At 42.4% G+C, this 25,883-nt stretch overlaps 1 protein-coding gene across 16 annotated transcripts in view; it reads left to right on the top strand.

Moving 5' to 3' along the window:
- Window positions 1-25,883, top strand: part of nav3 (neuron navigator 3) — a 336,822-nt gene that overhangs the window by 253,916 nt on the left and 57,023 nt on the right. For 13 of the 16 annotated variants that reach the window (XM_044186959.1, XM_044186957.1, XM_044186952.1 and 10 more), the window contains 3 exons: window positions 6,688-6,796; window positions 15,370-15,780; window positions 17,360-17,479. In XM_044186959.1, coding sequence (XP_044042894.1) covers window positions 6,688-6,796; window positions 15,370-15,780; window positions 17,360-17,479 — 640 coding nt within the window. Of the gene's footprint in view, window positions 1-14; window positions 1,718-6,687; window positions 6,797-15,369; window positions 15,781-17,359; window positions 17,480-25,883 lie in introns of those variants that run through there. The other 3 variants (XM_044186958.1, XM_044186960.1, XM_044186964.1) reach the window with 2 other exon arrangements.

Here is a 25,883-nt window from a genome sequence, read left to right as displayed (position 1 = left end):
CATTGTTGATCCATGATAAGCTGCGGGCTCGCTGTTTTAGCTCCTCAAGATAGCATTTAATTAAGTCAGGCAGGCAGCGTGGTGCAGCAGAGGCTGCAAGCTTACAGGTGCACTGTCCAAACAACTCACTGTCACACTGTGAGGGAAAGATGGAGGGACAGAAAGAGAGGGTGAAGGATAGTGTGAGGGAGAAAAGGGCTGGGAAGAGGAGGGAAGTGAACAGAAAGTGAGAGAACGAGCGGGATTAACAGAAAGAGAGGGTGGTAAACAGAGAAGGAGGGCTAAGAGAGAGAGAGGTACTGCAGGCTGCATGCTGGAATGAACAAGCAGACCGAGAGCTATGTGAGCCTGTTCGCGGGCTTCACCAGCCGTTCATTCTCCGCTGTGAGGAGAGAGGGACCGTCAGAGAGTCAGAGGGGAGGCAGGAGAAGTGTGGCACTGAGGTGGTAATTAAAGGAGAGACAGAAGGTGGAGGGAGAGAGATAAGAGTGAATGAAAAGAGACTGTCATTTAATAGGGGAAAAGATAAAGGGAGTGTGAGCGCAGGAGGCAGAGAGAACGTGTTAGTGAGGGAAGGGAGATGTAGCGACTCGTTCATCCACGCCCCTGACTGTGGTGGAGGAAGAGAAAGGAGCCAAGAAGACAGAGAGAAAGCATGAGGACAGGAGACGGAGTGGAAGAAATAAGTGTTTGTGTCTGGCTCAACGTCTGACCATGAGTATGGGCTGGCTCAAGGATGGATCTGGATTCTACCTGCATGCCTGAGAGGGAGGTTTTCTCTCCGCTCTTCGCCCTGTGCTTGCTTTCCCTCCAGCCCTCTGAAGCCTGGACCTCAGTCGGGAGGCGTGGGACGCGGGGACACATCTCTCTGCCTCCTCCGTCCTCCGGTTCCTCCTTCTCTCCATCTGCTCTCTCAGTGACAGTGCAGCCAAGATGTGAAACAGAGAGCTACGCACAGGTAGATCCCCTTGCACTCACTGAGCCACCAGAGGCGGAAAGGTAAGCTGAAAAAAGGGAGGGGAGCTGTGAGTAGAGATGAAGAGGGGAGCAGAGTTCTCGGTGTATCAGGGGGGCAGCCCAGCCCGACGGCCTCCCCAGCCTCTCCCCGACAACCTCAACCTGCGGATCAAGCAGCGCTCGCTCACAAACCTGACCCTGCTCAGCGATGGCGAGCAGCGGGTTTACTCCTTTGAGCTTGACGAGCCATCACCTCGTCTCTCACAACCTCAGAACTCTTCATTGTACTCATCTTCCACACAGCGGGCAGGAGGCAGCCTGCAGGGAAGCCCTAGGAAGGAGGCGGTCACGAGGGGTGGAGGAGTGCGGGGCACCCGAGCTCGATCCCTGTCGCTCTCCCTCACCAAGGTGCTTTCTCAGTCGGAACACTCCCTCATCCCGGTCCCTTGGCGATGCACGGGTGCAAGCGGGCGGCCGCAGCGGGCGTCATACAGTGGCCACCCACGGACTGAGCCAGCGCGGACGTCCAGGGAGGAGGGGGGAACAGATGAAGAGGGCAGCAGCGGGCGTTCAGACGAGGAGCCGGCAGCAAGCAGGGGTGGTGGGAAGCGGGGAGGCAAGGAGAAAGACGGCGGCTATTGGGCAGAGGAGGAGGTTTCAGGGGGAGGGCCTCGTGAGGGAACGGCTCAGCTGGATAAGGAGGTGATCCTCACCATGCTGGGCGACCTGGAGAAGGTGCTGCACACACAACCTCGCTCACGTAAGTCAACACAGTCAGCAAATTCCAGGAAATGAGCATGACTGTGGAAGGCATTACATACTATAGACTCAAATCATTTGGGGATTACATTCCTCCAACATGAAAGGATTGCTATGACAACACCACAAATTGGAAACTTTGTACAGGAAGTAAAATAACTTATGTTTAAAAATGCAAACTTGAGCAGAATGTGAGAATGTCAGCGCAGAAAAAGCCTTCAATAAGCTGGTTATTTCCTTAATCCTCATGATGGGGAAACGTATTTCTCCGAGCACGCTATTAGCATTTTAAGAAATTATGTAAAAGAAATTTGTGAGACAAGGCTGTAAAAGCACACACACCCTCCCTCATGCAATTCATACACACACACTGACTCACAGATGTTAGTGCACCCTCACCCACAAGATTTACACAAGCAACAGTAGTTTGAATTCATGCACACAAGCAGATAAACAGATCTCACTTACACGTACACATCCTTTTTGTCACTTGCATCCGCACACACACATCCGTCACAGTCTGCAAATGAAGCACTGTGTGTGTGTAGCATTGTTAAGTGCTGTACTGGAGTCTAACCTATACCCACAGGTATCTTGCCATACCTCGACAGCAGCTCTATTAACGCCTAGCTTGGGAGAGCATGCCATGCTTTGTGCTTTTGGAATGAGCACCCATGAACAAACCTGGCTTTCATGTGAGAGGAAAGGGACGTGGGAAGGGGGCTGGGGTTCAGTTGGTAAGATGGACCATTTTGTCCGTAGTAGACGGAGAGAGTAGAGACGATTATTGTGACTCTGCAGATAAAGCAAAGTACAGCGCACAGCACAGCAGGGCGAGCTTTGGCAATGAGCAGATTATTGCTGATTTCCTTTAAGCAGGTTGAGGCATGATGCAGCATAAAGGAGAAATACCTTGAGATATAGATGATGGAAAACCAACACCTCACCCACTGAAAAAGCACAGCTTTTATTACTTGCACCTCCCTCACTGCTTGTGAGTCACACAGCCAACGTGATCAATAGCTTATTATTACACCTTTCATTGTGTGTGTGTGTGTGTGTGTGTGTGCATGCTTATCTACAGTGTTTGTGCATACAGGTGCTTTTTTTTTCTTTTTGCATGCATGCCTCCAGTGTGGGTTTATATATGTGTGTGTGTGTGTGTGTGTGTGTGTGTTTAGAGATCTATCCAGATAGTTGAGAAGCCATTTACATCTTTAAAGAACTCTTTCATCCCATCAAAGTTGGCTTTCAAAACATCTAGCTGCTGTCGTGGCAGTTTGCGCTTTTAGCCTCGGGGAGCAGTTGTCGTTGATACGTATTAACAAGCTCTCAATGTGCTGCAACGCCTATTAGGAAACACATTCAGCAACAGGGCCATAAAATTGCATGGGATACATCTATCTGTGTGTGTGTTTGTGTGTGTGTGTGTGTGTGTGTGCGTGTGAGAGCTGCCACAGCAACACGCCAATGACTGACAGCCAAAGCTTTATTAAGGCTGATTTATGACAAAATGCCACAATAAGGGTGGACCTAGCTTACAGTTATGTCTTGTTGTGTGTTTGTCTGCGTGTGTGTGTGTGTTGGCATGCATGTTTGTGTTGTAATTAGATGGTTGGGATGGTACCCTAATAGTATTCAGCTGGAGCGAGGGGCATCAGTACCAGCTAACATGCATTATTGAAAGAGCAGGGGAGAGAGAGTGATCTGGCACTAAAGCACCCACTGGTACAGTAAGTGTGTGTGTGTGTGTGTGTGTTTGTGCTGGAGTGTGTCTATAAACGTGTCAGTCCCAAATGGCAGTCATTTGCATTATGTTGCCTTATCTTGTCTATCTGGAGCAGCGTTTATTCTGCACCCTGTACGTGTGTGTGTGTGTGTGTGTGTGCACCTTCTCTCCCTCCATGCCCTTTTCGACCCCCGGCTTCACAGCCTCACCGGGCCAAGAGCTGGACAGCAGCTTGAATCCAAATGAATGCTTTGTGGCTTCTCACCTCTCTGTTAGTGTTGGCTACTGAAGTGGAAACATCAGCTATACACGTGTATAAGCAGCTGCTGCATTAGATATTATGTGCTAGGGATTTAGCTACACACACGTCTGCTACTCTTGTTGATCTGCAAAAGTACTGAGCTGGTACATTGCTTATAGGTATTGTGTTTTAGAATGAATATATTTTTTTTCTAATGCAATGAGGCTCCAATGTGTGTGTGTGTGCGCGTGTGTGTGTTGACCTCTGTGGTGCAGTTGTGTTGGCCGCACATTCAGTTCGCCTCTGCTTTACCCTGCTGTGCAGGTGAGACCCCTGCTCCTCTACCGCAGTGAATTGCTCACACAAAAACCCATAAATGCACACGCACGCCTTGGGCTGCTTCTCAATGTTGCATGAAGTGTCCATTCATGATGGAGACTCCAGGGCCAGATCTCCTCATGTCACTTTATAATGGGATTGTAATTGGATCTTTCTCGAAGGGGCCCTGGTGAGAGGAGGAGAGGAGCAGGGAAGACGTGAGAAAGGGAAGAAGAAGAGAACCTCAGATAACAGTGATGCTTTGAGTTTGTGGTACCTGAGATCCATTTCCCATTTAATTCTTGGACTGGATCTCCTTTCCTTAAGGAGCGGCAACCTTCTGAAAAATGACGATAGCATACGATTCTGGGCTTCAAAGGAGAGTTTTCGTCTCACATGATTGTCTCAGATGTGTTCCATCCTGACAGGAATCAACTCAGGGCACAGAAGCTTCTGTGCATTGGCCGTGAACACAATTTTGTCACTGTGATTTTGTGTATTCTTTTTTCTAGTAAGTTTTAGAACAAGATCATATGTACCTCATCGATTTCTAATTACTGGCCATAGAGTGGACATCTGATATGGGATCAGAGGTTTAGAACATGCGGCACCACCTCAACCTCACACAACCTTCAGTCTGTTTGCTCTGCAAAGACAAAACATGACCTCAATTATACCAGACTGCTCTTTACCCTGTGACGTCATTACACAGTACAATACAGTATAATTGAGGTCAAGTCTTGAATTAATTTTGAAAATGATTTTTCAAATGCGGATAGTATAGTGTTTGGATTTGGTTTCTGGAATTGTGAAGTCTTTAAACAATGTGACTTAGAGAATGTTAACCGGTCATAAATCCTATAATTGGTGGCAATCTCATCCTATCTGCTACTGTTTCTAGCTTGTTGTCATTACATTTTCAGCTTATGTATCAGAGTTTTAAAGCATTTAAAAAGAAAGACAAAATGAAAATGAGGTTCAGTTGACCCTGTGCTATGTGCTTTTGTGACTTGTTGATTTACCCTTTATTTAAAAAGGTATTTCTACAGGACAGACATGGCCAAGATAGTTGCATCAACAACAACAAGCAAACATGCAAAATAGGGTATTCCCTTTAAAAAAGAGGCTTGAATAAATTCAGTATCAATTTTCTGCACACTTTTTGTACCTGGTGAGCAAAGTGACTCTAACATTGTGTGTTGTCACACAGCATACACCAAAACAGGAAGATTGGTGTGAGTGTGCAGGATCAGCTACATACTGGCAGTGTCGTATCAGTCTGTTCAAATCAAATCATTTTTTTCAGTGTGGGGAAAAGAGACAGGAACTGTAGACATGCCAAAGACAATGCAGAGCACAATTTTGCACACATTTATTTGAATGAAATGTAAACTGTACAGTCTGTGCATTTTTTTCTATAAAATGTATCCAAATGCCTTCAGGTCAACTCTGAAATAGATTTTTACAATTCTGTAGTTATCCAGAAAAAAATGGCTTAGATCTTCTGCTTTTTTTCAATACCAACCTGCTTCATATTCCGGCATATACACACCTCAACAATTTTTCTCCACCTGGCAATGAGTAGAGCTACAGGAGTCGCTGGAGGCCTTTTTAAACCTCCAACCTACCACTGCTCCCATCTGCCCCTATTTGCCACAGTCACTGTAATCACAGTAGCTTGCTGTCAGTATGTCTGCTCAGAGCACTGAAATCAGCACAGAGTGACAGAGCACAGCTTCTTGCACTCATTTTACTATCACACCGCATTGTCGCCTTGTTGTACGAGATCTGCTGGCTCATTCATCTCCACTGTGGAGACAGTTTTCTTCTGAAAGCACCTTAAAACTGGAAAGCACTTTGACCGGCATCCATTCTATGTCTCATGACACTTGTTAATTACCCATTCTCTGGTACCCGCCTGCGGATTTAGGCTAGCTTGACGAGCTAACAGAAAGGCTTAATTGGAGCAGACAAGCAGATACTTTGGCATGCGCCCACAGCTCGTGCTTCAGAAATGTTGTCCACCCTGTGCTTATTAGCAGCACTCCTTCAGAATAGGCCTAATGCCTAAGTGAAACAAGTGCTTCATCTGTAAACAAGGCACTGAGAAGAACATAAAACATATGACACGCTTTCAGCTGTATGCTGCTGTAGGGCGTGGTAGGAAGATGGTGGACTGAAGTGGCAGCGTTTTCCGACGTGCCTGACAGAGAAGCACAGGAGCTCTGACAGAGTTTGCTTTCGCAGGCACGACTGTGTCCCGAACTAACTGACAGGGTGCGTGGTGTCATGACACGACATTTCTGCATTGGCCTGAAGGAAAAATGTCAGTATTGCGTAAAATAATGTATCTGCTTTTTAAACTAAAAGAACTGCATGTGGTGCAGCCTGACAGGCTGATTCATTGAATGGCTTCCCAATTGTCAACATGGGGTTTAGGGACGTGCACCCACGCTCGCTGTCATCGTGATCGGTCATCATTTGGTTTCCCTCCTGAGACGTTCAGTGACATCCTATAAAATACTGTATGTCAGATGTCCTCATCTCTTCTTATAGTGTGTGTTTGTGTGTAGCCTTTGTGGATGTGGGTGACTGCTGTGTGTGTGTGTGTGTGTGTGTGTGTGTGTGTGTGTGCGTGCAGGTGCAAACATCTCAGTAAATCATATAAAATATGTGTCTCCAGGAGAGGATCCTGAGACAAGACGCATGAGGACGGTGAAGAACATCGCTGACCTGCGGCAGAACCTGGAAGAAACCATGTCAAGTCTACGGGGGACACAGATCAGCCACAGGTAGGCACCCAGATGGTACTGCTGCCCATTACTTACTGGTAATGGTAAATGACTCTGGTCTGTTTTTTGGTTAAGAAAATTAATAAAAATGCAGACATTGAGTTTGTTGGGATATATGCTTGCCTATGTACATAAGGCGAAAGGGACAACAAGACATTGATTCTAGTATTGGAGATACAAGAGTATGGTTATTTCCCATTCATATCCCTTCTCCAAATTTTCCCAGGCAGTCATGGATTCAATCCATCAACCCTCCAGTCATAAGCTCACTAAACTGTCAAGGCTGCAGCATATAAAAAATTGAGCAGCCCCTGTAATTCACTCCTTACAAACTTACAAACATAGTCTAATGCCACCACTTCTTACAGTCAGTCTGTTGTAATCTGCTTCTACAGTTTTATTTATGGACTCCGGAGTTTTCAACGAGCAACGACCAATCAGAAAACCTTTTAAAAACCATTTTAAAATTTAACCCAAATGATTTGTTGCAGGTTTTAAGTGATTTATTCTGCACAACCTGGCTTTAAGCTGCTATGTTATGAAACTGAGACAATAGTGTAATGTAACACCTCAAATAGGATCATTAATATCTCACAACCCAAATGCAAAAACCCTCCCATCTGCCTCTTGGGTGCTTTAATTAATTATTTAAACTTTTACTGGCATAAGATTAGTGTTACTGTGTGTTATGTCTGACCACTACGGCAACATTTGCCTGGTCAGCTTCAAAGATTCAACCCCCCACCTAGCTCACTGAAGGCGTCATGCAACTTCACTCAAACACTGTTTTAGAACTAAATCAAAGTGCAGAGAAAACTGATTTGGCTGCCAGTGGTTATTTTAAGACACCCACACCTGTTTTAAGAGCCTTAGGATACAGTCACATCTATAGTTCACTTTCTGTCTGAACAATATAAGAAAAGTTGGATTGCAGCATTTGGCCTGTTTGGGTCACTCTACTAAATTAAAATCATTGAAAAAAAGTCACTGAAAGTCACATATAAGTCAAACCCCTCACCATCAATGTAATTAGTGTTAGATGTATTTAGTGTTAGCTAGCTAACCTTAAACTTACATTCATTAATTAATTAATTTTTCCTTAAATTTTTCTCTCCACTTTGGGGCAGCACAACAAGCTGTTAACTTGCGCCAGTGACATATCACCTTACAAAGTTGATATGTCGAACCTTTAAGCAAACAGCGACGTAGTTACATATCCAGAAGACACAGAGAGACATTAGCATTCATTTGGAGTCGTGTTTTTGTCCACTTGCAAATGTAAGTTCAATATTCACTTTCTTTTTAGCTCTGTATTGCTCTCCGCTAACTCCTCAGGAAATATCCGGCTCTTTAGCTGTTCAATGCTCCACTATGTTCACCAGCTAGTCGCCACCTGTCTGTCTGCTTTTTGGTGCTGGGCAGGTAGTGTATTGTTGTTACACCTGCCTGCTGCATCTGGAATCAACACTGATGATGTTGAGAGTGAACCAAAACAATAAAGGTGCAGGCCGGAAAACCCATACAATGCGTTAAAGATGCTAAAACACTCCGTAGAGCTGAGGGAAACTGCAAAGTCTGGTGATAATTCTCTGTGGGTTTGTTACTACCCACAAGTGACCCCTTTGACATTACACATAGTCAAGTGATCCATTGTAAATATGAAAATATTGGTCATAGCAGCTTTAAGAAACAATTTTGGTAATGTTGCTGGTATAGATTCTAGTGTCTCCGTGACCCTCAACAGGAACAAGCAAATATGGAAAATGTAAAGAATGTAAGAGCCTCTTTTGAAATAGAAGAAGGGAGAACATAGCATTTTGCGTGGCAAGTCAGAAGCTGAGGCATGTTTACCCTATTCAAAATGCGTCATAGGCAAAACAAGATACACACTTTGAAGAAGACCCACACATGTCACGACCAAACCGCTGAAAATAACTAAAAAGAAAAAAAAAGTTTCCTTTGTGATCATAGTTTTTATGTCTCACCACCAATTATCCAAGTCAGTTTCCTCGTGCATCCATTGTCCTTGGAAAATTCAAGTAGTTGTGATTTGATATCTCTGACTCACGCCATGTGGTTTATCACCCTGATCCAACAGGGAGATATTATTAATGATGTTCCCTCTATTACCATGCCATCTTCTCCATGTTTCCTGCATTTAATTAAAAACAGGCGTCACCTTCCTCACCAGCTGGCACACATATAATGACATTCAGGAGCTGATGGACAACCAGCACCTTAAAAGACTGTCCCATCTGTGAGCCATGGGCAACATGGAGAATCTAACAGTGTAGAGACTGCGGCTCAGGCGAAATGATAACCATTGGTTTATGTCAGCTCTCCAGGCAATGGTTCCCTGCTCGTCTCTCTCCTTCTCCCCCAGTCTATTATTTTGTGTGTTTTGCCCCATTTGCAGAGGAAGATGGTGACCAGGCTGCCGACAGCCAAGACAGATGGCAGTCTGTGTGTGTGTGCATGTGTGTGTTTTCTACTTCTTTTTTTCCTCAGAGGAGTCTCAGCCAGGCACGATCAATACAGCGCCATTGTTTTACCACCGCATTTAATCCAATGGGACCCACGGTGCTGGGGTGTAACGTGTTTGACTGGTCTGAGACTACACGCCTCATTCAAATGCATCAGACGCACAAGGACAGCATGAAATATGTGCAAAAATGCATCATCCTACCTGCAGATTAACATCCTATACGGTATCTCTGCATGTGTGTGTATGTGTGTTTGTGTGTGAGATTTGGAGTAGCGTAACAGCAAAGCAGTGAGCACTGGCCTAAGATGGCAGCAGCCCAGTGAAATAGTGTATTGGCTACTGCACAGTTTTCAACCATTAGATTTAATGGGGAAAAAAGGCTCCTGAGTGTGTGCCTGCGTCGGACATGTTTATATTCTGAATGTAAGAATAGCCTCGGAGTATGCATGCCAATTCTGTCGATGACAAAGGCCTGGCCAGACCATCCTAATTTCTCTCCGTGATAAGAAATGGCTGTAATCACCATGAAGCTTTGAAGCACCTTAAGTAATTAATCACTGTTACGCTCGAGCAGACATGACATTGTCATATTCATCACTTGGTCTTTCTCTGTGCTCTCTCTTTGGGATTCTCCCTCTATACCTGTTTATACCCCATTCATGCCGACTGGGTGTTCCCCAGTACTGACTAAACCAGGCACATCTTCAGTGCGTTAAAAGGTACAAAATTTGAATTAATTTAACAGTTTCTCTTGGAGTTTTCAGTGAAATATGGGACATCTGTTAAATTTCTACTTGTCACATGACCAATGTGAACAACACGTGTGCGGCATTGCCATTGTATGCATTTTGCAACTTCTGACAGACGTTTTGCCCATGATTGCACTAAAGCACAGAAAGCCAGCGCAATGCAAATTCAACCCCAAACACCAGCTCTAAATATTGTAACTTAATTTAACCACAGTTCAGCTTTCTACATTAATGTGGGTTAGAAAACCACGTCTGTTGGCTTGGTTTAGGATAGAAGCACACCTGTTGTCATACAGTCTTCAGCCCTGCTCCTAAGTTAATTTCCACGTTAGATAAAATATACTACTGTGGTGATTATGTAGCTCACTCACCACCATTGGTTTTGCATCATTGTGTGTTGGGCCTCTCTGCTACATTTCCCTGCTAAAGACTTTGCTGATCATGAAAATCTAGATTGTAAAACAGACTAAAAATTGCGACCAGTCCAGTGAGGCGCAGCTTGCCTGGAAGCTGGTGGCAGCTAATGTTACCTGAAATTACTGACCCAGTTGAAAAAGCTCTGTGTGGTTAAGCTACAGTTTCAGAGGCCCTGAAACCGTCTCCCTTTCCCATTGAACTGACCTTGCTGCAGCCATCATGGCAGCTCAGTTCACATCCACAACATTCCTCAGAGATCCAGATGTGTTGGGGCCTCCACAGACAATGTGTATTGATCAACATTACATTTCCCTCCACTGTTTTTTTTTTTCTATCCTAACAATGAAAAATGGTATTGATTGACATTTGAGCTTGAGCAAGAAACAGCCCCATGTGTGAACAAATGCTGTGATCTTCAAGGACAAACCTGGCACAGCAAACAGAAAAGGGAAATCTCCACTGCTCCTGTCTGCTCGGCCCTGAGGGACCCGTGATCCCGTCTAGTCCCATGGGGATTCAGCAACCGCCAGATGACATTTTGAACATAATAGCTTCACACAGTTGGGTGTGTTTATTTTGTGTTTACATTTGGAGCATAGAGAGAATGGGGCAGGCTAAATTATTCATTGCTTTGGAACTGAGGAGATAGCCGCTGGTCCTATTTGTGTGAATGTACGGGATTCTGAAGCGAGCAGGTTTTCTCTTTTTTTAATGTATTTAGCTGATGCTTCGATACCAAGCGATTTGCAATGACTTCAACTGTACAGTAAAAGTGAAGTCCCAAACTACCAAAAGGTCAAGTTCTTAACAGTGATGATGGGTCAGAGCCAGAGACACTTTTCAATCCCTGACAATGTTCTTGTGAGAGCAGTCAGACTGAGTGGAGAAGTGACATAGTTCAGCTGGAGGAAGGTAATACGAGGCACTTTTTGACAAGATGAGTTTTCAGTCTATGATGGAAGATGGAAAGTGACTTGGCTGTTCTGACCGGAGTGTGTGTGCGTGTGTGTGAAAGATGTTGTGTTGGCGGTGGGGCAGGGACGCTTTCTCAGGGTCCAGATTGAAGATCTGCGCTGTGAGGGCGGTGAGCAATTGCTCTCAACCTAGTAGGGTTTAACATCTGCCAGTACCAATGCCAGCCTGCTACTACCTACACACACACACACACACACACACACACACATGCATACTGAACAGCATGTACACACAGATTCACACGCACATAGACACAGTCACACAAAATGAGGCAGTGGCACGTCATGGGAATGTTAGATCACATGCCAGTACTTTCTGTCCTGAAAAGCTGGAGGGCAGTGACCCACCAAGCCTGAGCTGCTGAGTTACAAAGTGTATAAATTGGATAGCTAGGTGATAATGCTGTGAAATACCCAGTGATGACACCTAAATTACCTCTGCATGTGCACAACAATAGAACACATGATATTTGTAGTGTAATGTTTTCTCTATTAATTCTCTTGGTTTTACTTTCTTGTTAATATGAACATGCAACCAACTCAGTCTCAATGCAATTTTAATTGCAATGTTTTTTATATTATTGACAACTACTTTAAAATTGTAATTATGTAACCTCAGTTTTTTACATAAATGCAGGTCATGAAATCAGACCGCTATCTACGACTGATAACTCATAGCTGGTTGAATAGGTACAATTTCCCAATAACATAATGATAAATTACAGCTAAATATGTGTGGTCAGGAGTAACAAAACTATATGGTTACAAATAATAAAAGAACTGCTATTATGAAAAAAATTCTGTGGCTAATATTGTACATGACATCTGTGGAGAGCCTTTGAAGTGGTGCTGCAGAATTACATTTTTACCAAGATCAGTGAATGAACCTCCACAAGAAACATATGTTTAACTGTCAGACTCTCAGACCTCATTAGCAGCAGCAGCAAGAGAAAGTTCCAGTGTATTTATATTTAGCATTGCTCAGCAATAACCAATCCCCTGCTCTCCTGCTGAGCTCTTGGCTAAACACAACATAGTCTCCCCCTGTTAGGATTTATTTTGTGTTTGGTTCTGCTTTATACCAGATAGTGTAATGAAGCAAAGGTCCTCAAAAAGCAGCAGGGTTTATGGGAAATGTGGTCTTAATTTTGAGAAACAATAACATTCACAGTACTTGACACAATGTATTATATTATGTTTTTGTTTTTTTTTATTGAACGTGTGTGTTTATATGTGGTAGGTTAGATGTGTGAAATATCTCAGCGCCTTTCCTGTACTTGCTGCTCAGCCATATCCTTCAGTTTGCATGCTCATTTATCTACACACCTACACACACACACACACACACATTCTCCCTCAGTTTATCTGTCTTTCTCCAGTTTTTATCTCTGCTGCCTTGAGATAAAGATAAGCTGATTTAGCAAGCTACATTGTGTACGAATGTTTAAATGATTTAGATTTCTATACCGTGGCAAATTGATTTCTGTATTTCCATATTCGGCTGCGATCGCTTGTCAGATCAGCAATTGTTGTTTTATTTTGTTTGTTTGTTTCATTTGGTTTCTCAGCACAATGACATGTCACTGCGTGTGTCTTTGGGCTTGTGTGTGTGTGTGTGTGTGTGTGTGTGTGTGTGTGTGTTGATCTCAGGAGGTGTTGATAGAGACGTGCTGGGAATACGGCTGACATCGCTGCCCCTCTCATGTTGGCACTTGGCATCACAGGGGTTCAGTGTTCTGCCCTTTCTCACCCAACACACACACACACACACACACACACACACACACGTTTACCTATGTCATTTTTTGGGACATTACATAGAAATTAATTTCCTGGAGACTTACCCTAACCATAACCACTACTTGCATACCCCTTACCCTAACCTTAACCACTGACCCAAAAATCTGCTTTTTCCAAATTGGGGAGGCTTTCGTCCCCAATTAACTGGTCTCCAGTCTGAATTGTGTCCCTGAAGGTAGCTTAAGTCATACCCAAACACACACACTCACACACAGGGCACAAGGCTGTTTTCACACCTCTCTCACTGCTATGTGTGAGACACTGCTTTAAGGTGTCATTGCTTTTGTCACCTAATGAAGGCCAGCGTACAGAGGCAGGCATCCAAATAGGTGTCTCATCCCACACAGCTACTGTCCCCCGCTTCAGCTGCGTCCTCCGTTACATTTGTTCCCTTAAAATATCTTCTTTCAAACTAAACAGAATTCTCCAATGGCAATATTGCAGCAGTTGTGCAGCAAACATGCAATAAAGTGAGTACTAGGCAGGCACTGAGTATATTTGCATTAGAATGAATATGCTGATAATGCTACAGTTTAGTGTATTTGCATGCAAACATCATATCCTTATTTTGTGAAAATAGCATTAACATCCATGCCAGTAGGCACATGTCAAGCCTTAATACTGTTTACACTTTTGCTATATGTGTTAGTCTTGTTTCCATGGCAATATACATTATATATATATATTTATATACAACACACCATTATTTTGTTTACACAGGGATGTTTGTGACTAGAATACACATTAGCAACTTCTACTTAAAGACACAAAACAGAGCAGCTTTCTGGTTTTATGTCAGGTTTGTTCTCTCTCAGTATGTGAATGTAGTGCACTCTTTTTCCCAGCAGAGAGAGCTCAAGATAGGTACCACTGCTGCCAGTCCTTGCTCTCTGCATCCAGATACATCAAGTTGCAGGGCTTGGTGTGTGAGTGGCCTTGAGCATATCATCTTTTTGTTCACAGTCTGTTGACTCACTTGCTGCACTTCCATAGTGCTGTTGCAAAATTGAAGACTCAATTAGGATTTTGCTTTCTTTTGTTGCAAAACATTATCTGGCAAGGCATCATTTGAAAGGTAAAAGTTGTGTGTTGTGCTGCAGCTGACAGATTTTTCTAAAACATTAGAAAAACCGGGCTGCAGTAGCTGTTGCAGGGCTAATGGAGGATAGTCAGGATATTGAGTCAGTCCTCTTTGTCTCCCTCCATCAGGTTTCATTCCCTGCCTTAGCTGCTTTTATTTGCTAACATTTCACTTATTCTCACACTTTTCTCTCTCTCCTACACAAGATCTTTCTTCCTCTAGATGCATTTTCATCCTACTGTTTATTTGCTAATGGTGATATAACCATTTAGAAAACCTGATTGGAAATGACAAGTCAGCAACGATTCATCTGTAAAGCCAAAGTCTACAAAACCTTTTGACATAATAGACTGTAAGATGTCATTTGTTTTTCCATTGATATTTTTTTATTGCAAATTGAATTTGATCGTTTTTAACATTTTTTTGTTGCATATAACATTAACAACTTTTTGTTCTGACATAAACACAGGTTTATTTACTTTCTCCAACCCTGCTGATGCAAATGCACCTGATTCAGATTTTATTTTCTGTGGCATTTCAAATGTTTTTGTAAAATACACTTGATAGTTGGATGGAAACATACTGAAGCTCGCTCTCGCTCTCTCTCCATCTCTATGTGATGTACCGTGATGGTCTGACATATGTTCTCATGGGAGTCTTCACAAGTTAACTCACTAGAAGAAACAGCACTTTAGGAAGGTCACACACTTATACACACACACACACACACACACACACACACACACACACACAATCGTAAAGCAATGTTAGAAGAAACCTCATGTGATTTGAAGGGAGTGGCACTCAACTGATGTAGACAGCTCTCTATTTAAAATATGATCTTTTCACCTGAATGATTTGCCCTTCACACAGGAGTGCACTTGATATGATGGCTTCAATGTCTTAGACTTGTGATTTTAGTCCATTAGAGGCACTTCTCCCAAAACCTTCTATACTAAGGTTTTAAGAACGGTTAGCAACTGTTGCTGATAATTTCAGCTTTTGCTGTATGTCAAGAGTCAGAATTAATTCCCGTATTTTCTCTTTCTTATCGTCTGTCTCCACAGTACACTAGAAACAACCTTTGACACCACGGTAACCACTGAGGTCAATGGGCGGAGTCTACCAGCCCTCACCACACGCTCCTCCCCCATGGCCTGGCGTCTGGGCCAATCACAAACCCCGCGTCTCCAGGCAGGCGACGCCCCCTCAATGCCCAGCAGCTATGCTGCGCCCAGGGCGAGCACGACGAGCGCTGGCACCACCACAGGGCGCTACAGTGGGCACTCGGACCCCTCCAGGTTTGTGTTCAGCGCCCCCCTGAGGCGAGCAGCAGCGGCAGCAGGGGCGAGGGGGGCGGAACAGGGGGAGAAGGGAGGAGGAGGGCTGGAAGGAGGGAAGCAGATGGAGGTGGCAGGGTACATGAGTGATGGGGACATCCTAGGGAAGAACGGCCGGATGGATGAGATCACCAGCGGGTAGGATGGCTAATGCTAAGCATGTTAGCTTCCTCTGATGCGCTTACAAGTTCCTGCTTTAAAGCCCCAATCAATAATTTGACCATATTAATCAGTTATATTAACATATGTAACATTATATACAAACTCATCTATAAGTGTGACTTAGAGATGATAAATTTGCATTTTGTGTGTTTCTCAGCTGATCATACCTGAAAAAAGGTTCTTGTACAGCCATGAACTCTGAAATGAAAAATATTAAGACTATATTCTTAGACCATAGGACAAAATGTACCTAACAATTTCATATGTAACATGGACCCTTTAGCTAATGGTTAGGTTTTGGTGAACGATCTAAAACTTAAGACTGGTGTTAGCATTTGCTTTAGACAGCTAAAACTTGCATTTGGCAAAGTATTTGGTTTGGTTGAGGTTAGGGTAAGTATTTGCTCATAGACCACCTGAACTCATTTTGCTTTGGACTGTGCTGAGCGTGAAACAACTTTCAAGTTCCATTTATCTCTCCTACATGCAATCTTTAGTGGTTAATGGTTAGTGGTTAAACTCATTTTCACGACATTTTGTGAGACTATTAAGCTTTACAGTTTGAAGCAGAAGACATCAGCTTTAATAAAGATTGGCCTTCTACATCATTTATACCAACTAAAATACTTCTTTAAAGGCCTTTTTTTTTTTTTGAAGGATACATTTCCATTCAATGTCGCAATGCATACTGGGTTTAGTCAAGATTCACAGTCAGCTGTGTATTCATACAGTCACCAAGGCCTCACCCATTTTTCTGTGTACATTAATACAAATAGCCTGCTGACATCCACCAAGGCTATTGTGGGTTTGTCATGAATTGAAAGGAATGTTCGAATAATACATTTGCCTGAACCTTGAGGGCACTCAGTACACTGACAGATTACTTGAATAATAAAAGATAAGTCAGTGTCTCCACATCACGACAACGTGTGTGTGGGCTTCTGACCTTCATTCACTCAATAACAGTAAATGCCTTGAGCATGTGGGTGGGTTGGGGGTGGAAAAGCAATTCGCATTCCACACACACACACGAACACACACTCCCACTTGGCATTGATGCACTTAAGAGTACCCAAAAAGAGTTGTGGGGGCAGGGCAAACTGTGAGGGGAAGTTAAGGAGGAGTGATGGAGTAAAGCATCCGTAGGATTAAAGACGTGTCAGAACAGAAAATGTAACAACACGTCGGGAGGGAAAGGTGATTAGCTGAATTATTAGCTTAATTAGCTCAACACTAACGATTCCCATGTCTGATCAGCCGTGTCTGATAGCTTTCTGGCAGTAGCCTTAGATCCTACCACTTACTGGCTGCCACATACACATACACAGATATACAAACTCATAACACGCACCTTTTTTTGTGAGTTCACAAAAATGCAAATACAGTCTAGTGCTCATGAATCAGTAAATCCATCAAGTCACTGTATTTTCTCTACTGGTTTAGTTTAATTAATCTGTTTCTTTGATTAGCAAAATAAAAATACGTAATTACTCAGACTTTTTATGCCAAACTGAGGTCAGACATGTACCTCCTCTAATTAATTCTCCTCTCACAGATACCTTACAGACGGCGGCCTCCATCTGTATGCGAGGAACGCAGGCCGAGCCTCAGACGTGGCTTCTTCTCGAGAAATATCCCAGAGAGGAAGCAAAGAGGTGCAGGGCGACATAGACAGGTACGGATGGATTCTGTCAATCATACAGTGCTGCATGCTTTGCTGATTTGTGTTTGAAATACTGTAGGTGTGGACTGCACACAGGTCTAGTTGAGGTTCCACAGTTTTGACATTCATGCAAGGACACACTGGATGAATGAAAATACATAGTTAAATATCCAACTTTGCATACAGTGTCTACGTTTCCCATTCCAGTTTTGATATTTGGCATTTAGCTGGTGTTCCTCTCCAGAGCACATAGCGATGAGTTCGACAGTGTAAGCTTCAGTGGCTTTGCTTTGCAGCCAGTGATGCGTGTGCGTGAGAAAAGCGGTGCGCTGTGGTGAGAATGACAGAAAGGTTGAAACCGTATCAACTTTCCCAAGTAGAAACTGCAGGCAGATTCTCTTAGAGCCAGTTGAGTTGAGTTGATGTAACTGCGCGGTAAAGTATTCACCTTGTGACCGCTACCTAGCTAACAACTTAGCATGCAAACATGGAGAAGTAGCATTAGCATTTCATCTAAACAAACTGGTACATTTGGTATGCTGCTATAGTAAAAGAATCATCTACATCTGTACATCTTGTTTTTTGTAATGAAAACATGAAAGCTGTATGGTTTTGTTTACATTGCTAATTTGCACCTGCAAATATTGCCACAGTGTGAAACCTTTCTCCCCACACTTGCATAGAGGATTTTGTGAATATCCGCTAATCTCTGCAAAAGTACCTTTAATGCACTGACATTACACAGAACTAATCATGTGGTGAACGGGGGTCAGTACCCGATTTTATTCACATGGCGTTAGGAGAAGAAAGAGGAGAAAAAAAGAGTTGCCTTTTTTTCTGTTGATGATTCAAGGTTACAAGGGTATAAAGATAAGATGTGAGAAGGGGAAATGATTCGGTACGGAAAAGGTGACAGGTTAAGAGCTTTCAACCTGCAACAGATACATCAAACATGTCTAATTTGCTCATAAAATAAATAAAAAACAAGCCAAAAACATAAAGCCTAAGAATAAAGTAGGAAATAAGTTAATGTCCTTTAGAGGTGATAGTCAGGGCACCCCCCTACTGCAGGGACATCCAAGACTAAATGCAGTGAAAAGGAGAGGCGTGCTATCGACTTAAAGCTGTCAAGCTAAGACTGTGATGACAGTCCCTCAGAGAGGCTGCTAGGAATCGACTGATGCAGTGACATTTCCCAGTGTGGCAACTTCAACTTCTGCCAACACTTTAATGAGTGGCAGTGTTTAGAGGAGTGGAAGGCTTGAAAAGCAATCAGATATGGCTCTCAAGAATTAGTTGGCTTTTGTTATAATGCTTTAAATTAGTAAAGTGCTGTTAAAGACACTCTAAGCCAACCTGACAGCTCTCAACAAAATTATAGTAACTCTAAAAGAGGTATATAAAGCCACATTATTTTGTGTTTAGATATTAGATTGTTATATGGATGCCTGGGACTTCAGTTTAAGGTTTCTATTTAAGGAAAAGCAAATGTGCATGGCTACATAAGGCAAATTTAAATAGGGTGAGGTACAACTTGCAGACGTGCTGGTGATGTTTTGCTTCCCACTGAATCTGTGTCTTTGTTTGTTTACCCGCATATACGTATAATCCATTTCTTTCACAGCCCAGACGATCCCGCTGTTTCTGTTTTACGTGCTCGGTCTCACAAGCATGTTCGTCAAAACAGTCAGTCAAGCCTGTCAGCCAGGGGCTAGTCCGATCATATCTGTGATCGGCCGACCGTCAAAACATGCTAGACCTGACCAGAGGTTCAGAGTAGGCGATTAACCTGCCCCCTGTCAGTCTCAAACTGATCTGCCTGTCAGACTTTGACACTCAGGCAGAGCGGTGGACAGGATAAGAATAAATATGAACCCTATGAACTGTCTATTCCATTTACCAAGTCTTAGCTTCACCCTGCGTGTGTTTTATCTCTGTATTTGAATATTTTGCCTAAAGTATCTCTCACCTTGCCTTGACATAAATCCTAAAAATTGTAGCTTTTCTCAGCTAAAGTCTGTGTTAGTGCTTTGGGCCTCAGGGGCGATGAGGAAATATTGATGCCTGCTTCCCCTTAAGATGCCTGAAGGCAAGAAACTGCCGATTGGATCAGAATTTGAACTCTGGAACCCTGTTTTCCTTCCTTCCTTTCTCCATTTTCCCTTACAAAACTATATGAATGTACACACACACAAAAGTACGCGTAGCTTTAATGCTTTCCCCTGCCTCCCTCTGACGTGTGATTGTCAAAAGCTGAGCTGTCACTTCCCACTGACATACGACAAAGCTCTGGGGGGAAATTCATTTCCAAAGTGATTGCTCACCGGGCATCACACCTCAGCCCAGCTTTAGCTCCTTCCGTAGGACAGGATCTGCAGTCCGTGATTGGTTCCTTCTTTATCCCAAAGCATTCGTCTTCTCTTCCACATAACCCCCTGGCTTTAAGTGAAATGAATAGCGGATAAGGCCAAAGTTCAAACAATTAGTTCGCTGACTTTGAAGAACTTTTCATCTCCTCAAATGCACATGCTGGAATTCTAGGAAAGACAAATACGAGCAAAGCATTTATTCTTAGATTGTAAGTGAGTCAGATCTAGAATGTGTGGTTTCTCCTGCCCTGATGTCAACCATGTCTTTCATATTTATCCATCTTTACAATCAATGTAAACTATGCAGAAAAGGAAGTTAACACTTTCAACACATTTTTCTACTGCTTCTGTAACTGTTAGGTAGCATCATAGTCATATTTGTTCTGGCATGTCTGCTTAATTGCTTTATTTTGGCTCCCTTATCCAAGAGAAAATGTTGGAGGAATACAAGGAATAGTGCAGTATTTAGTCAAGTACTCGACTAAAGGGAAAAAATGTAATGTAATGTGTTGTAATGTATCGTCAGTTGGTGATATTCAGTGAGTGATTTTCTGATAAAAGTTGTAGTTAATATTTTCATTACACTCATTATCAAATGCCTCATTTAAATGCAAATGTCCTTGAATGTATTTTACCAATCCCCAGAGAAGGAATATGAACTTGTTGCACAGATTTTTAATCGAGGAAAAAGCACGACTCAAACCTCAACCACGAGACACAACCTGACTGTCTCATGGCTACACTGCATTCTGGGGCTGGTGTTCCTCTTTTTGTCATTTGGTGCCACAGGTCAGCAGGTGTCACAGATTGTTACCATGGAAACATGGCTCTTAGTTCAGAGTTAGCCTGAGGCTAGGGTGGCTTTTTAGGCTTAAAATCAGTCAATCTTTATTTTTGTGAAACTGTCTATCTTAGATTCGACTTCTCTAAGAGAAAATTAGATTAGGACTGACCTAACACTACGGACCAGTCTAAAATATCTTTGTGAAACTGGCTCATGGTTTGCTGTGCAGAAATAGGTTTTCTACAATATACAGTGGTACGGTGTAGTCCCTCATTCGTCCAGGGGTGTTCTATCGTAGAAAAGGTTTCAGTCGTAGTCATCTGGGCACTGTTTTCAGAATCAAGACGTTTCGGCTCCCATCCGGAAGTCATTCTCAATTGTGAAAAAATGGAACGGGAACTCAGAAATTTAAGCTACTCTGAATTACATAAGCCCTGCCCTCAGGAAGGAGTCTACCTGAGTATCTGTTGATTAGCTAGTTTCACCTGAAACTGACCTAATTGTTTCCATGATGGCTCAGTAATCAGGCCTATTGTTTTCTGGCTGCACCTACCTCATCACTGTTAAGTACCTGATTAGCATATGATTGGCGTGACCAAGGTGCTAATACACTGTGGTAAACTTTGGGCAGATTGAATCAAAGACTACCATTTCTGTTCAAAGAGGGGTTTTCTTTAAAGAAAACCCCTCTTTGAACAGAAATCAGATAGAAATGGTGGTCTGAGATTTCGAAACTGAAACGTCTTGATTCTGAAAACAGTGTCCAGATGACTACGACTGAAACCTTTTCTACAATATACAGTGGTGGAAAAAGTACTCACATCTTTTACTGAAGTAAAAGTAACAATACCACAGTGTAGAAAAACTTTGTTACAAGTAAAAGTCATGCATTTAAAAAAAGTATTAACATCAAAATATACTTAAAGTACAAAAAGTTAAAGTACTCATTATTCAGAATGGTCCATTTCAGAATAATATGTCATATCATATATTATATACTGGATTATAACTATTGATGCATTAATTTGTAAACATCACTTTAACAGCTGGTAAAGGTGGGGCTAATTTTAACAACTTTATACACTGCTAGCTCTTGAATTCCCCCCTTAACTTATCTTAACTTATCTTATCTTAAACTATAATAATACATCAGATTTTCTTTGTTGATTATATTTTGTGTTATTAATCTGAATCTACAAAGTAACTAGTAAATAAAGTTATTAAATAAATGTAGTGGAGAAAAAAGGGATAGCAATATATGCCTCTGAATGGAGTAGAATATTAATAGCAGAAAATGGAAATACTCAAGTAAAGTACAACTACTGTACCTCAAAATTGTACTGAAGTGCAGTACTTGAGTAAATACTGACAATATGTTTGTCCCTGCATTGTTGAACTTCTAAGAAATGTCGATGAAGAATCTCTTCAAAACCAAAATCAGACTTGTGTCGACAGTGCTGATGTCAAGTGAAGTATTTTCTGCAGTCATACAAAAGTGTAGCTGCTTTGGAAATATGTTGGTGTAACATAAGGTTACCTGTGTGGATATACAGGGGTTTGTGTTACCCATAATAGAGAAATGTCTTGACTGCAGCAACTGTGCATAAACAATCTAAGATGGCTGTTACTGATTTCAGAAGGTTTTCAGAAAGTCTAGTTTGCTGTTTTGCTTCTGGCAACTTGACACAGTGTATATTGAGTTAGAAATTGTTAGAGCAGAGCAGGGGATTGCAGCAGTTTTTTGGGTAATAGCTGGATATGAAGTGTAGTTTGGGAGAAATTATTTGTTCACTGAAAAGACATGTATAATGATTGTTGGGGGGGTTATTAGTAAAGGAAAGAATTACTGAACATTAATTCCTCCCCCCTTCTTGCATTTCCTCTCAGTTATGAGCAATAATTGGAAAAGTACACACACGCAGCCACACACACACTTTCTAATGTACCACCTCAATCGAGCATAAACACACACTTGCGCAAGTACATATCCCTTTCCTCCATTCCCCAGTTCTCCCGGCACACTGGCAGTCGTAGAGAGGTTCCTGTGTACATAAACTGGGCTCCCATGAGGCTCATTATGCTTCACGCTTTTCTCCGTCCATAACGATTCCCCTGGCTGCCACCCATGGCAGCTTTACCCCAAACCAACAGAGCCCCTGAGGAGATTTATCTAAATGACTCATCAGATAGAGACTTACGGCCAGCAGGTGACTGAGACCATCTGGGGCTAGAACAGTGTGGGCTTATGTTTGCTGCAGTGAACCTTACATGATGTGTGCTCAATGTGACTATAGGTGATGTTAGATACTGCTAATCTCCTAACTATCTCCTAACTCTCCTATCCATAACTATGTGGGTGTCCATGTTACTTGGGAAAATGTTCTGCTGTACAGGACGTGATGCATTATGTTCCTGGAGGTGGTTTGCTTGGAAGGTAGAGGAAGATAAGATAGATTTGAATGTCTTAATCATCACTTTGGGGACACCATAGACTTTTTACCACCAGTATTCATGAAACAAAGTGTGATGAGCTACAGAAGTAATACGTGTCAAAAATACAATACTTACTCAGATCCCTCTCCTGATCCGTCCATTTTAAAACAATGGTGAATTCAGCCTCGGCTAAAAGTCCCTCTCTAAAAATACCCTCCTGTCATGCAACATAGATGAGCGCATGCTCGTAGCTTTACTGTCAAGAAAAGACGCCCAAGGAGAGTGTTTTGACACCGACAGGCTTCCCGTTCTCAGCAGAGACATGAATAAGTAACAGGGCCTTGCTTTTAGCATCCTGGTGTCTGGTGTGTGTGGCACTGTCTCTCTCTTTTTCGCTCACCCTCTTGTTTGAGGGCTGGACTACAGCTGGCTCTGCATTTTTTTTTGTTATTTCAAGCTTTGGGGGATTGGAGACAAGTTTTTTCGTGTGTGAATGTGTGTTGTGTTGTGGTTTTGTTGTCCACGCTCGACAAAAAGAGCTTGTGTGCTTGTCCTGTACTACATTTTAAGTGTGTGCATGTGTGTGTGCAAATTTCTACATATATGTGAGTGTGTGCGTTGCTGAGCAGCAGGATCCCGGCTGTCACTCTGCAGAGTGACAGTCGTGGTGAAGCTGCACGGCTCGTCAGTGCTGTCGTAAGCAGCGAGGAGATTTGGAGGAGAAGGTTTTGCCATCAATGACAAAGCCAGTCGTTATATAAGTTTCTGTGTAGTTCATCTCTGCCGGGGCGCCACTTAGGAAGAAAATCCTCTCTCACGTTGCACCTGAAACTGCAGCGCCTCAACATTTCTGCTTTCTAGCTTTCTGAAGTTTTCTGGCACTTGTCAGTCTCTCTTTCTGTCTCTCAGACATTTGTCTTTTTTCAGTCTTTCCACCTTAATGAAGAGCACACAAGCGCATAGGCTAAACTTAGCAAACTGTGATAGTAATTGGAAGAAGTTTTATCACCGATTTGAGCACCCAGCTGTGTCTGGCTTTTGTGTGTGTGCCTGTTCATGCAAACGTGTGTGCCCAATTGTGCAGGTGCTTGCATACAGATATATTTCCTCTCAAAAAATCGCGGCGCACACAAACACACTAATTAGCCATCTATTCATTCAGAGAAGCTCAAGGGAAAGTTTACATTTTTTTGGAAGCTAAGTTTTCTTCTCATTTCTTATTCTCTGGCATTCGTCTTCCATTCTGGATGCTGCTCTCTGTATTTATCATAAATCTGAATATTCTCTTAATTTCCTCCAGGGGATGCTGATATCCTCATTAATTACTGTACTCACTGAATTAATAAGTGAAGTCAAGTAGTTACAGAATGGGCAGTGATGAAATGAAAAAACATCCTGCCCTACATTATTTTTCTTAATGTGAGTTTTGCGTCCAACAAACCCTGTCGCACTGCTGAAGATGTCTACACTCAAGTGAATGAAGTTATATTTTTCCCCCCAAGCCTCAAATGTCCACAGGTGCTGTTTCAGTTTGAGCCTCCCAGTTTAGTAATCGTGCATCCATTTTGGTCTGAATTCAGTCTTAGATAAACGCCCATTTTTGTCCATATTTTTACAAAACCTCAGTTTCATTTTGTGTAAGCCTCCTGTTTTGTGTTTGTACTGTGCACGCGTAAATAGCCCCCTAAATTATTCCTCTAAATGGGGGATATCCTTCCCCTTATCTTTTTAACAAACTGACAAAAACTTCAGCTTTTACTTTCAGCTAAAACTTGACATACTGTATATTAGATATCTGGATGTCTAGTATAGTTTGTCTTTTGAATATCTGTTCATTTACATCACGCTTGGTGGATCAGGGCTGACTTTTTTGTGTTAACTTCATGTTTTCTGAGTGTTGTTAGTATGTTCTGTTATGGCATCTTTTCCATCTCTGAGCCATACTCTCAGCATGATGATCTTTGGGCCATATGCCTCTCTGACTGTGAACCACAGCTCTGTCTGTCAGGGGCAGGTTATTCATCTGCTAAGACTGAGAGGTGAAAGACAGTATGGCCGTCAGTGTCTTAGTGGAAGATTAGAATTACATTCATTTTGAGATATTATTAAAGCTTCAAATAAATGACACCATATTTTAGAAATATGTATCTTCTAGCAGCCTCTTCATTTGATTTTACAGTGTAAGCCACCAGAAATGAACTTCTGTAAGTAATAAGTGCAACAGAACTACTTCCAGTTTCAATGCAGTAATTTTAATTTTTTGATTTCACATTTTATAGAGAGTTTAACACTTACGCCACACCAAATGTTACACTTAAAGTACCATTTTTAAGAATTACAGTTGTAGACGTTCTCTCACGTAGTGAGATTTCATTTTTCTGTAATAACATATTTTCATGGAGTCCTGGTTTGAAAGTCATGTGTTTAAAAACTGTAGTTCGTCATTTTGGGATATACGCTAATGCGCTTTAATGCCGAGAGTTAGATGAGAATATTGATACCACTCATAGTGGTACGCTAAATATGAAGCTACAGCCAGGATCCAGTTAGCTTAGCTTAGCATAAAGACAGGAAACAGCTAGCCTGGTTCTGTCCAAAGGTTAAAAAAGCCAACCAATACCTTAAAGCTCCCTAATAAACAAACAAGATATTATATGTTAATTAGTTAGTTTCAGTGGTGCTGGTAGGTGAATTTTGTTGCCTTTTAACAGAGCCAGGCTAGCCGTGTCCCCCTGTTTCCAGTTTTCATGCTAAGCTAAGCTAACAGGCTGCTGGTTCCAGCTTCTTATTTAAAGGACAGATATGAAAGTGGTATCGATCTTCTCATCAA

This window comes from Siniperca chuatsi, linkage group LG23 (assembly GCF_020085105.1).
Source record: "Siniperca chuatsi isolate FFG_IHB_CAS linkage group LG23, ASM2008510v1, whole genome shotgun sequence".
In the NCBI taxonomy this organism is placed as follows: Eukaryota; Metazoa; Chordata; class Actinopteri; order Centrarchiformes; family Sinipercidae; genus Siniperca; species Siniperca chuatsi.
Note: the sequence above shows the minus strand (reverse complement) of the source record. Positions and strands in the feature narration are given on the sequence as shown.